Source organism: Panthera leo, chromosome D2, assembly GCF_018350215.1.
Source record: "Panthera leo isolate Ple1 chromosome D2, P.leo_Ple1_pat1.1, whole genome shotgun sequence".
Lineage (NCBI taxonomy): Eukaryota > Metazoa > Chordata > Mammalia > Carnivora > Felidae > Panthera > Panthera leo.
Genome location: NC_056689.1, coordinates 47,187,242 through 47,200,594, shown reverse-complemented (window position 1 = coordinate 47,200,594; position 13,353 = coordinate 47,187,242). Strand labels below are relative to the sequence as shown.

The 13,353-nt window shown below is 34.7% G+C and overlaps 1 protein-coding gene across 7 annotated transcripts in view; it reads left to right on the top strand.

The window, feature by feature from the left end:
- Positions 1-13,353, top strand: part of PARG (poly(ADP-ribose) glycohydrolase) — a 131,511-nt gene that overhangs the window by 67,719 nt on the left and 50,439 nt on the right. For all 7 annotated transcript variants that reach the window (XR_006194404.1, XR_006194402.1, XR_006194401.1 and 4 more), the window contains 3 exons: positions 1,105-1,184; positions 5,599-5,659; positions 9,711-9,786. Coding sequence is in view for 2 of the 7 variants with exons in the window: in XM_042908054.1 (XP_042763988.1) it covers positions 1,105-1,184; positions 5,599-5,659; positions 9,711-9,786 (217 nt within the window). In the remaining 5 variants the exon portion in view is untranslated. The remainder of the gene's footprint in view (positions 1-1,104; positions 1,185-5,598; positions 5,660-9,710; positions 9,787-13,353) is intronic.

Genomic DNA, 13,353 nt, shown 5'->3' with positions numbered 1-13,353 from the left:
AAATAAATATTCACATAAATTGTTTTCTCAGAAATTTGACCCTGAATACAGAATTTCAGGTCATTGAAAACAGGATCATTTGAAATCTACATTTCCTTCCCTTTTCCTAATTTATTTCAGTTGCTCAATAGGATTTTCTCATGGAATTAACTTTTCCCTCTCTGCATAGTTACATAAGCCTGCTTTCCTAATCATGAAAAATTTCACCCATTTCGGCACTTATTAAAGTGAACTTTTACTTGAAGGGTTTCTGGTTGTAAAGCCAGAGTATATGACTAGAGGCAGATAAATAATAACTCATCATTTATAGCTCAGAATTGCTTTATAATTTTTAAATGCCTTTGGAAAGCTTGATCTTATGCCCAAAAGCATGCTTTTGTGTTTGAAATCCTTTAGTGAACTACTTATTCAGGTCATATGCTTCCAAAGCCCTGCTTTTCTTTCCTCAGGATAAATTGCATTATGTGTTACCATTAACAATGCCACATCATTTCAAAGGAAACTAAATTAAGTAGTGCAAGTCCAGGTTACTGGAAACTAGATGAGTAGGCACTGTTTTGGTCACTATGCAAAGGGTATATCTGTTTAATTACCAAAGACTGTCAGGCCCCAAATACTTTGTCATACCTGCTTGTCATTACTGTCACCACCCACTGCCCTCCCTCCCTGAATACAATCCTTTGGATTTTTTTTCAGGTACCATTTTTGTTCAGTCATTTAACTACCTAGCAATATTGTGAATTATTAGTGTTTGCCATTGGGAAAATAAGCATTTACTCACTGGCCTAATTGACTTTGGGGGACCAGATGGTGCCTTCTCCCTGGAGAAGGACAGATTGGAGAAATGTGGTTGTTAGAGAGTGCCATCTGACTTGAACAACTTTTAAGAAGCCTAGTTCTAGTTGATTTTAGTCTTTTCCAGATGCTGTTCTAATCCAGTTTTCCAGTTTTCTGTCATTACAGAATTGCCTTCCTTTACTTAGTAGCAATGTAGATGTAGTTTTGTGGGTCATTAAGGTATTTATTTATTTATTTATATTTATATTTTCATTAAGGCATTTTAAACCACCCTTTTTTATTTTCTTTATTTTTGATCTCTTTCAGGTTGTTTGAAGGACGTTCATCAAGGAAACCAGAGAAACTTAAGACACTCTTCTGCTATTTTAGAAGAGTCACAGAGAAAAGTAAATTTCTTTCATTCTTAATATAATTTTTATCACTGATGGGGACAGTGCAGATTGAGTGACAGGTCAGAAACATTTTGTGTTCAAAGTACACCTTCCTGCCCAGACCAAATAATTCAATATTATAATTCAGATTTTATGCGTATGCTATGTATGTACATTAAATGTGTGCTATGAATATGTGTGACTTTTATATACTCTGAAATTAGAACAGTGGAACATACTTTAATAAATTTTCATGAATTAAAAACAGTAAATTAGTACTTTGAAAAGAAAATATATTGACCAAAAAATACATTTCGAGTGTCCTTCCTTCCTTCCTTCCTTTCCTTCCTTTCCTTCCTTTCCTTCCTTTCCTTTCCTTCCTTTCCTTCCTTTCCTTCCTTTCCTTCCTTTCCTTCCTTTCCTTCTTTCCTTCTGTCCGTCCGTCCTTCCGTCCGTCCGTCCTTCCTTCCTTCCTTCCTTCCTTCCAAGTTTATTTATTTTGAGAGAGAGAGCGAGTGAGTGTATGCTTGCACGCCCAAGTGGGGAAGGGGCAGAAAGAGGGAGAGAGAGAATCCCAAGCAGACTCTGCTCTGTCATTGCAGAGCCCAATGATGAGGGGCTCAATCCCAGGGCCATGAGATCATGACCTGAGCCGAAATCAAGAGCCAGATGCTCAACCGACTGAGTCACCCAGGCACCCCAGGTGTTCTTTATTTAAAGAAGCATTGACTACTAACAATTAGTTTATTTGCAGAGGACAGCCAATTTGTTGCCTGCTTACTCATCCCTCTCTTTTGTGGCCCCTTTACACACTGTAGAATTCTTATAAAACAGTATTGTACTTAGTGTTTACATGTTTGTCTTTTTCTGTTGGACCCTGACAATCTTGTTTTCCCAGATACTAATTGTGACACCTGAGGCAATAGTGGTAAATGTATAACCAGTGCTGGTAGCGACCAGCTAATAATAGATTGGTATTGGCACTCTTACCCTAGGAGCTGGGTGACCCAGACAAGTTTCTTAACACCTCTAAGCCTTAGCTTCCTGACCTCTAAAATCAAAGAATAATGATAATTACCTCATAAGGTAGTTGTAAATATTAAATGAGAAGTTACATACTTAATAATAAATGTTAGCTATTATCAGTGGGTGGCCTTTTCTAAAAGTTGATTATAAGAGAAACAAGAGCATCCCAAAGTTTGCTTTTGTTACATAGAGAAAGTCAACTCTGGTCAAGTGAAATGAGTTTCAGTTCTGGCCATTCAGTTGTTGGTTTGCCTTAAAGCACATCACTGAATCATTTTAAGGTCAATATTCTCATATTCTTCCTTTAGTATGTAATCTCACATTATAGTGTACTTGGCATTTTTTTCTTTTTGAAGGTATTGCTATTGAACATTGTTCAGATTTTTGGAAATAAATCAGTTATCAGGATTTTGGTATTTAAGGAAAAAAATCATGCTTCTTTGGAGAGTTATCTATTTCTTAATTTATTTTTAGTTTTGTTCATTATACTGAATAAAATAATTAAGGAAATGAAGGCTCATTTGTGTTTGTGAGACATAAAGCCAAATTAGAATTTGTAATAATTTTTTGGAAAGATGAGTATATTTTTGCTATTATAAATTTACTGTGCTAAACAGAATGAATTCCATTATTATACCTAAGTAATTCAGAGTTTACTTTTCTGTCCTTGGAGTCAAATTATGTATGTCTTCTCTAGTCACTAACTTGCCTAAGTTTTAGGATTTTATTTATTTGAGGGAAAAAGCTAAAATTTTGTTTTTTCAACTAGAAATTTATAAACCATCATAAATATTAGGAATTAGGCTGAAAAAATAAATTATAATTAGGCATTTTATTTTCTGGCTTTTTCATTGTACATGGTAATTTAGTCTTTTGTAGAAATGTAATGAAACATCTTACAAGTTTTTAGGATGGAAAGCTACAGGCTTAAGGAGGAAGTAGTGGTATAAAAGAGGTTTACAAGTTAATGATTACCTTACAAAGAAGTTCTGAAGTCTACCGAATAGAAACTATAAAAACCTATTTAAAGTACTGTATTTCATCATATCTAGGATATCGTAGATGGTAAAAAGTGTCATGTTATGTACCACTAAGAAGGAAAAAACACTCAGGATGGGCAGTCATAGGAGACCTCTCTTACAAAGCTGATACACCAAAGGTCTGTACCTTCAGTGTAAGGATAGTTGAGAAATGTACCTGGCTGTGCAAAAAGGAGACAACAAAGGAACTGCAAGTGCCAACCTTGGCACTGGCTAGAGAAAGGACAAAAAAATCTCCCCTGAGAATTTGAACCACAAGTCTCAAGTTTGGGGTCTGAAGTCATATTATCAGTGTGATCCACAAAAGCCTGCAACAGAGGACTTAATTCAGATCTAGATCAGGTTGGTGTTGCTCCCAGATGACTAAGAAGCAGATGCACATTTTCTCTGGAAAAATTCAACTGTAATCTAGACCAGTGGCAAAGGCTAGATACGTTCCATTATGAAAGCTGTATCCCAGTTTCAGAAGTTTAGTACATGAAAAACATGCACCTTTTAGAATTGATAAAATGTAATTCCGTCAGGACTAACTTTTCAGTGTTGTCAGATGTCTATATTTTATTTATTTATTTATTTATTTATTTATTTATTTATTTAATTTATTTTGAGAGAGAGAGAGAGGGTGTGTGTGTGCAGGAGGGGCAGAAGGAGAGAAGACAGAATCCCAAGCAGGTTCCACAGTCAGCACAGAGCCTGATGTGGGCTCGATCTCACCACTGCGAGGTCACAACTTGAGCTGGTCTCAAGAGTCGGATGCTCAACCGACTGAGCCACTCAGGTGCCACTATATTTTATATTTTAATGGAGATCTTGAGGTTTAAAGATTTTCAAGGGCTTTCTAAAATAATTTCAATATAGTTTTGGATAAAGTATCTTATAGATGGAGTATTTAAAAATTGAGGATTCATATGCAGCATATATTGTGATTTTATTAAGGGAAATATTTTATTAATCAAAGTAACCTAGCATAAAAGTTACCTTTTTATGGAAGAAAGGTAAAAAGAATGCTCTCAAGGTATTTCTGATATTAATTATATCTAAGGAACCATGTTCTACCTTTTTTCTGGCTTTCCCAGCAATATTCATTTATGAATTTCTCTTGGGATCTCCTAATATATCTGAAGGACATTTAATATATGAAGGATTTTAATATGTGAAGGACATTTAATATTCTTATTTATCTGCTAATTTGCTGAATGATAATACTGACATTATTTTCTCATAAATAGAATTGCTTCTCTGGTGTTTGAATTGTTTGATCTCATATTTATGAGTTTTAAATATGCTATCCATTTGCCTTAGAGAAATTACTTAAGGAAATCTTAAGAATATTTATAACCCATATTAACAAAATTCTGTTTTCTACAGTAACTACTCCATATGATTTTTGAGTTGTTACTGCTTGTGACTGAGAGCAGAGAAATGTGGAATCATACAGAGGAATGAAACGATCGTCAAGCTTTCATTGGGCCTCTACCACCATTATCACTAATAGTTCCTGACATATCTCTTTGCTTAAGAGCTTTTTTCTTTCTTGCTTTCTTTCTTGCTTTCTTTTTTTTTTTTTTTTTTAACAGAAGAAAACAGAAGTGGCCTGGCCTTTTTAGTTTGTTCTTCGATTTGAATCAAATTACTTTTGGCCTGCTGATTTATTTGTTGTTTTTGCCACTAGTTTAAAAAAAAAAAAAAGTAAACTTAACAGAAAAGGATCATACTCCTTTAACATGTACTGCATTTTGATCCCCCTCCTATCTATCCCTCCTTGACAACTATGTTGTCTTTCTTTTCTCTAACCTCTTAGAACAAAGCAATCCCTCCTTCTAGTTAAGGTGCCTTGTAAGTAAAGCGATTGCATATCATCTAAACCCTGGATTTAACCATGTCAACTCCAAAGGGCATGCCAACAATTTGTTTTTTAATCGCAGACATTTTATTTTATTATAACATGCATAAATGTGTATACATTCATCAATCTTCAGGTGTAGGATCAAGACCTTTCTTTGAAAAGGAGTCTATAGATTAAAATTCAGTTTTGTCTTTATTGTATAAGCTACACCCATTAATGCACCTTTTTTTTCCAATGATTTTTCACAAGTATATTCAGTTTAGAAAACTTTACCAGTAAGTATCAACTGTTGTGCTGTTGTTTGTGTAGTTTTGTTTTTCAGTAAGGATTTTATAGCAAGAGTTCCTACTATAAGGATAATATTTTAAATCGATCTTCTGTTGTATTCTAACAGTAAGCTTGGTATTTTCCCATTCGTTTTACAACCATTGTTAGATCCATTCTTTTACTGAATGTATATAATCTTTTCAAAATCAAAACTTCTTTTGGGTGTGTTTTTCTTTTATTGCTTTTGTAGAACCTACTGGCTTGGTGACATTTACAAGACAGAGTCTTGAAGATTTTCCAGAGTGGGAAAGGTAATAGTAATAAAAATAATCTGGGAATCCTAGAATTAGAAGGACTCTTTCATCATGCAAGGATTCTATTTCACAATCTCAGGAAAAATGGTTTCCCAACCTCTTAGTTGCCCTAATGCTAGGGGAGTTTTGTATCATAAATGATCCATTGATAGCTCTCATTGCTAGAAAGGCCATGCTTTCTGAATCAAGGCCTGCAAGCCTTTGACTTCTACTGTTTGCCTTAGTGGATTTTTTTGTTTTTGTTTTTGATTTTATTTTTGTTTTCTGAAACAAAATCTTATTTAGAATTAAGGAGTTTGTGTGTGAAGACACTAATATTAACTAGAACAACCAATATATAATGTTCAGTCTTACCTCCTCTTTTGGTTAGTATATATGTATTTTATGGCTTTTCATTCTGGAGGACAAGATGTTGGAAAATTTTTTCATTAAACTAAAATGTAAATAGTAATTACTTAGAATTTGTCTCAGTGACAAGAATTTTGAAGTTTGGCTATTCACATGCAGATTTTGTGGAAGTTGCTAATTTACTGGGGCTTTTTTTCTTATTATTTACCTACAAATAACTGAGAAGAATAATAATCAATCTGAGTTCATTCAGATTTGTAAGTTCCTTGGGGCCCTGAACTAGTCAATACTTTCCCTAGTCTAGAGCAGGTCCCCATATCACCTAAAGAGGAATAGATCACCTTTTCCATTGCACATGAGAACATGATCAAACATACTAAATGCATATTTTGCATATGCATTCGTGTTGACCAGTGCCTCTCATTTTCATTTTCCCATAATTTTTATCATAGCTTTTAATTATTTCCTTTGGAATTAGTGACGAAAGGGACTTACTTTTAAGGAAGTTAACTTGATAAAACACATCTGCTTAAGTGGCTTTCCTGTGGTGTTTTTTTTTTTATCCATCAAAGATGTTTATTTGTGAGGTGAAAAAAACCAAAGAAACTTACATTAGGAGCTGACTGCATGGCTGAGATGACTATTAATAGAGGGAAGTGGGTAAAAGTTTAAACAACCTGAAGACAAAAAACAAAAACAAAATTGAGCCAGAAAGGAAGAGAACATGTACAGCATTTTGGAGTCTTGGCATGTTAGAGATGAAAGGGACCCCCAAGAAATCATCTGGTCTAGCTGTCTACTAAAAGTATCAGTCAACTCTACCTGTGACAGATGACAGACAGCTTCAGTGTTGGGAAATTCACTCTTTCACCTCAGTGTGTCCCATTGTTGATGTTCAACATCATAATGCTTTCTTGACCCACCCCCATCTCTAACAGTGCACATAGGTAACACACTAAACTTACTCTTTTCTCTGTTTCACATATAATATGGATTCTAAACCCTTTATATTTGTTCTTGATCTACTCCAGGCCATTGGTCTCTCTTAAAATATGGTGTCTACAACTAAAAGTAACAATTTGCTGCTATCTGCCCAGGCCAGGGTACAGATTGCTTTTCTTAGCTTTTGTGTTAGTATCTGACAGGAATACAGACGTTTTGTTCATCTCACTTTGGTGTAGTTTTTGTAGATCATGCAGAGGTCTTGTTTTTAATTCAGCTGTAGATCTCAGCTCTTCATCTGACATTCATTTGGCACTAAGGGGAAAGGACACCCATTTGTACATTACCATCTGGGAGAGAAGGGATAGGTCAAAATGCCAACCACAATTGGCAAGGCTGCTGTGTCAGTGAGATAAATTTGCCCCTGAGTAAGATCAAGATACTCCCCTTAACTTTGATAGGCACAATTTGACTTGATAACTTTTCTAACGTTTTTGTTTCATTGATCTCTTTTTGTTTTAGCTGCTTCGTAAGTGAGTTGGAGAATGTAACTAATCAATCTCCCAGATTCCACAGAACCAGAAACATGCATTCACTTTAAGAGGGAGGATAAAGAAGAGATGAGGATTGTTGGTGTTCCCAACAGCAAGGGGCTAAATGAGAGCCAGGAAGTTGGAGGTTTTTCTGATTTCCAAGCTTCTGCCATGTTACAGTTAACCCAGCAGTCACCAGTGACTACCTTAGCTGGGCTTACTTAATCACAGAGAGTTACAGTCCTCTGTCTTTGATTCCTAGTGCGGTGGTATGAAAGATTTGCTTGGGCCAAAAGGGGACACCTGTCAGGAAGTTGGAGGATGCTTTTTTAAAAAGTGGCTAGCAATTTCATAATTTTATTGAGAGCTGTACTATATGTTGACAGCTTCCATCATGGAGAATAGTTGATGTCAGATGAGATTTGTTTTGAAGTCCTGGCTGACAAACTAGAGATTTCTGGATCGTGCTTCTTTGTCCTTTCAGTAGTATCCTCATGGATAGTCTCCCTTAGCATAAAATGGCTAGGAAAATAGGATCAAAAAACAAACGAAGGAAGTTAAAAAAAAAATCAAACTTGTGTCACTACTTTCTACAAGAGATTTGGAAAGTAATTTTTCTAAAGGTGTAGCATACTGGTTAAGAGTTTGGACCACTGTTAGGTTACCTGGGTTCAAATCTTTGTTTTGCTTCATTTATGAGACTTAGGCAGGTTACTTAAATGCTTTCTGTGTCTTGTTTTCCCATCTGTAAAAGGAGATGGTAATGGGGTTGCTATCAGGATTAAATGAGTTAATGCAAATGCAGCTCTTAGAATCTGTAGTGAATTGCCTGCTGAGTTTAAGGCTCTCAGTCTTCTGGACTGGAGCTTCCCCAGAAATGTATTTGGACTCCTTGAAATCAGGAAGAATATAAATCCCAAAAAGTAAATAGCACTCCCCCAGTTAAATTGTTTTTAAAAATGTGTAATTATTATAAAAAATATGTAATTCCCCCCGCATGAATGCCACCCTTATGTAAGTTAGAGATTTGGATTTCATCTGTTATATTCTTTTATAACTTATATTCTTTATTAAGTAAGTAATGGGGAGAGTCTATTAGCAAAAAATGTCATCAAATACTATTAATAAAATGGAATTGATTGTTTAATATAATGTAAGACAGGTAAACACAGTAAGGGAGGAAAAAGTTTCTTCTTAACCCAGTTAGGATCCCAGACTGGGTCTGAAAATTAAACAGACAAAGACAGATTAACAGGAGAAAAGCACACAAATTTATTTAATATAAATTGTACATGTCGCAGGAGCCTTCTTAAGGAAATGAAAGCCCAAAGAAACAGACCCACATACTTTATACTAGGTTTGATAAAGAGTGAACATCTCTAAGGAATATGACAGATTAAGAAATATGAGGTAATTGTAGTAAACTGGGGGAAACTTAGCAAGGCTTGTTTGCTAGATTCTTGATACCCCTTCTTCTTTGGAGATAAGGATACTGCTTTCCTCCAGATAGAGGGTGGGCACCTTGCACATGAGGGGTTTATTACAGGGAAGAACTATGAGGAGGGGAGGTCAGAGTGACCCTCCTGTTTCTGCCATTTTCTCAAATTTAAAATATTTGTTAGGCCATGGTGTCACGTTTTAGGGTGGCATGACCTCAGTGACCATGGCTTATAAAAGGGAAAGAAAATAATTGTGACTTAGAGGTACTAGGTTCATCCATCAATTTTATTAATATAAAAATACAATAGATCAGAATTTCTGTGGCATGTATTTTCATCAAGATACCCCTGCCACACACACTCATGTTTATCAAACTAGTGAAAATAGACCCTATCTTAGCATCATATATGATTTATTGCTAAATTTTTCTGTATTTTTCTTTGGGTTGCCAACTGTAGCATAATAACATTTCATAGATCTTAAATTTTTTTTTATATTTTGAGAAGTTTTTCAACTCTTAAAGAAAAGAAACTGATATTTTATAGGAGAAATAATGGGTTTCAGAACAGCATATTATCCCATTTTAATTTAAATATGTGTATTTAATATTTGAATAAGAACACGTTTGGGAGCGTCTATATCAAAAATGTTAACCAGGCATCTGTTTCTGGCTTTTAAGATTCGGAACAGTTTCAATTTGTCTTTTATATTCATCTATATTTCCACATTTTTCTGTAGTGAAGTATTTGCCATTAAAAGTAAAGGATTATCTTTTTAAATTATAGATGTGACAAACCCCTGACTCGATTGCATGTCACTTATGAAGGTACCATAGAAGGAAATGGTCAAGGCATGCTACAGGTAGGTGAATCACAATGTGTGTGTGTTTGGGACTCTCTCTTATCGAGTGACAGCAAAGAAAACTTGAAAACCTATTTGTTCATCTCCTAAACTGATTTAATGCAAAGAAGCATGATAGCAGAATGGAGAAAAACACCAAACAGATCATCTTGACAGCCTTGGTAAAGCTGTTATTTGCCAGTGTACTGTTTCTCACGTGTGCCTCTTTAAAAAGCCTTTGACAGAAAATCTTAAGATCTGGACAACATCAGGCCTCTTAGTTCAGACATTGACTGTAGATTGACAGTGGAGGAAGTTCCCAGGGTATGGTCTTGACAAGCCATCACTAGGCAGTTTTGTTCTTTTTCTTTAAAGGCTGTTGCTCTGCCCCCAAATGATGACCAGCTTGAAATGTTTTTCTGCCACCAACCTTGTTTAGGTCTTAGGACACAGACATCTAAAATTGATTGATAAGAAAGTCGTCTCTCCCATATGTAACAGTTTTAGGTACGTGAGCCAGCTATGCTTGCTGTCTCTTCCCCGTTTCAGAGCAGGTTATTTTGTCCATCTCTCAGTCTTTGTTATTTATCTGTGTCATTGCCTTCACTTTAAAAACATATATTTTTGGAAAAAGGAGTTAGCAAAGAAAACACCCTGTGTATCTAGCTTTAAATTGTTGTAACACTTAACACATGTTTTCCTTTTGCTTTGTAGTGATAGTGATCTTTTTTCAAAAATCAGTAATCTGAGGCAAAATGTTGGTGATTTGTGTTCTTATCCCAATGTCAGTATCCCAATGTCAGGCATCACAATGTCAGTTTTCTTTGAAAGATGCTTATACATCATTTCACTTCTACTGGGAATTGCTGATTTTTCTTCTTAGATCCTTATTTGGTGCTTATATTGGGTCAGACTCTAAATCAGGTTCCAGAGAGTGGACTAACTTATTTGAATAACTTAATGTATACTGTAAAATTACTAGACTGATTTGCATTTGCCTAGTTATTATATATTTATACTCTAAGTGCTTAATGAAACTGAGATTCTTTTTAGAATGGCCTTTTAAAAGATACATTTATAATTAAAATCTTCAAAGGGGCAAACCATGTTTTGTTTTAAATCACCATCTCCCAGTGATTTTTTTGAGATTATAAATAGAAATACTTAGGATAACTGGAGTAATATTTGTCTGGTAGTTAAAAAAATTTTTTTTAATTTGTATTTAATCATTACTTTTTTTGTTAAATAATAATTTTGAAATAGGCTTAAAATTTACTTCAAATGAATGTTACTTTTCCCCCACATTTCCATTTTGATGATGTTCTTTTCTGCATTAAAGTAATAGATTGACTGAGAGAGTCTTAATACACATGAAATAAACAAAGCTACTGCTAGTTAGCGCTGTGGGAATGCTGACCTTTCATCACAATACAATTCAGCAAGGAATTATTTAACAACATTCAAGGGTGAGATTCTTCCCACTTTTCCAGAATATATTATAGGTGAAATGTGAAACCTCAGTAGATTAAAAGAATACCATAAAGACTTCTATTAATTATTCTCCCTACCCATGCTATGTATCCCCAGGAGATTGGAGAATACTGTATTGCAATTTAAAAAGTTCCTTGTGTAGCATATAAGTTACATTATGCTGAATGGCAACAACAAGACCTCTCTAAGGATTGTTATCATTTCTCTCTTTTCATCAAGTTATAATTCAGAAACTGAATAATCTGAACAAGTAGCTTTAAAGTGAAGTGAGTTGGAAAATGGCTAAAAATAAGCACTCATATGCTTGTGTTCATGTTCTGGAACAGGTTTCTCACCTGTAATAGAAAGCCTTCTATTAAGAACTTTTTTAAGTAGTGGAAAGTTTGATTTTTTTAAAAGACCCCTGCCTTCAGGGGCATATTGAGTTTAGTATAACGTATTTAATTCTATGCATACCTTTCAAGTAATAAATGTTGGCCTTTTATTCAAAGAATGAATAATAGTATGCACATTGAATGTATTTCATTTATCATTACCAAGTTATACATAAATTATATAGAACTTCCTTTTTATTTTAGTTATGTACCTTGTTCCAGTAAAAATTAAGTTTAGCTGATCTCAAACTTTGTTTCTCATTTGTATTCACGATACATTATACTTACGTAGCTAGTCTCTTGGTTTTCAAGTGCTGTCTGTTTTAATTTTTTGCTGGACCTCTCTTTTCTTCAGTTTCTTTCCCACTGACTTATTTGAGGCCTAAGTAATTCTTGTCAAACCTATTTAGTAGTCACCTAACCAGCTTCTCTGCTTTTAATTTTACACCTTTCCAATTCATTCTTTAAACTCTAGACTGAGTTTAAAGTTACAACTGGACTCTGTGTAAGGCCCAGTTGTAACTTTTCTTTTTATAATCATTCCAAGAATACCTTATCACCAACCATAATCCTTCACATACTCTACATCGCAGATAGGCGTGAGGAACATGCTTATCACTCTTCATAGAGCTGCTTACAGCTCTGTGTTTTTCCTATGTGTTTGTGCAGTTATTCCCTCTGCCTGAATGTCAGCAAAATCTAAATTGAATATCATCTCCTCTTGTAAACTCCCCTATTCTCCTCCCCATGCTCCAATTTTAGTTAATTTTATTATTTGGAAAGGATCAAATATATTCTAGTAGGTTCGTTAATAAACATTTTTTCATTCTGCTTATGTGCTGGGATCTCATCTAGATTACAAATGCTGTGAAGCCAGGGCCCACGTCTTACTTATTTTTGTATCTCATGGTCCCCAGCACAATATTCAGTTAATATTTGTTGAATATTTTAAGTCATAAATCACCCAATGCATAATGACTTTATATGTTGTAAATAATTCTAATCAATGGACTTGTTGAATCAAAATTATTTTTCTATATAAGCTACAGAATTACTCTTTTTTTAGTGTTGATTTAGTATGTCTGAATGTAAATTTATATATGATTCTGTGATAACTCATTTCAAGATCTTGTCCAGTCATATTTTTCAGTATTTTCTAAGTTCTTTTCTAATGAAAGAAGACTGCTTTACCTTCTATTAGTTTCTGTCTTTCCACATATATTTTTATATATAAAAAAATTCATATTCTTGTTTTACTCTTTTGTAGAATAGGCTTCAAAGTATTGTTTAATATTACAATTGCTTTAGAGACATAAGCAACTTAAAAAAAATTTTTTTTAATGTTTATTCATTTTAGAGAGGAGAGGAGGAGGGACAGAGAGAAAGGGAGACACAGAAACCGAAGCAGGCTCCAGGCTGTGAGCTATCAGCACAGAGCCCAGTGCAGGGTCCGAACTCACAAACTGTCAGATCATGACCTGAGCCAAAGTCGGATGCTTAACCGACTGAGCCACCCAGGTGCCCTGAGAATACAAGCAGGTTTTAAGAAATCTTACATTTGACAGTAGTCTGAAAGTATATGTAAAATCATAGAAAAAAATCTATATTGGTGTCTGCCCCTGATTCTTTGCACAGAGCTCCTAAAACCCTTGTAATTTCCTAGGTGATGGGAGTGTCTTTTGTTCTGATGAGGTGACTTTTGGTGAGCTCCTGGAGAGCTTTA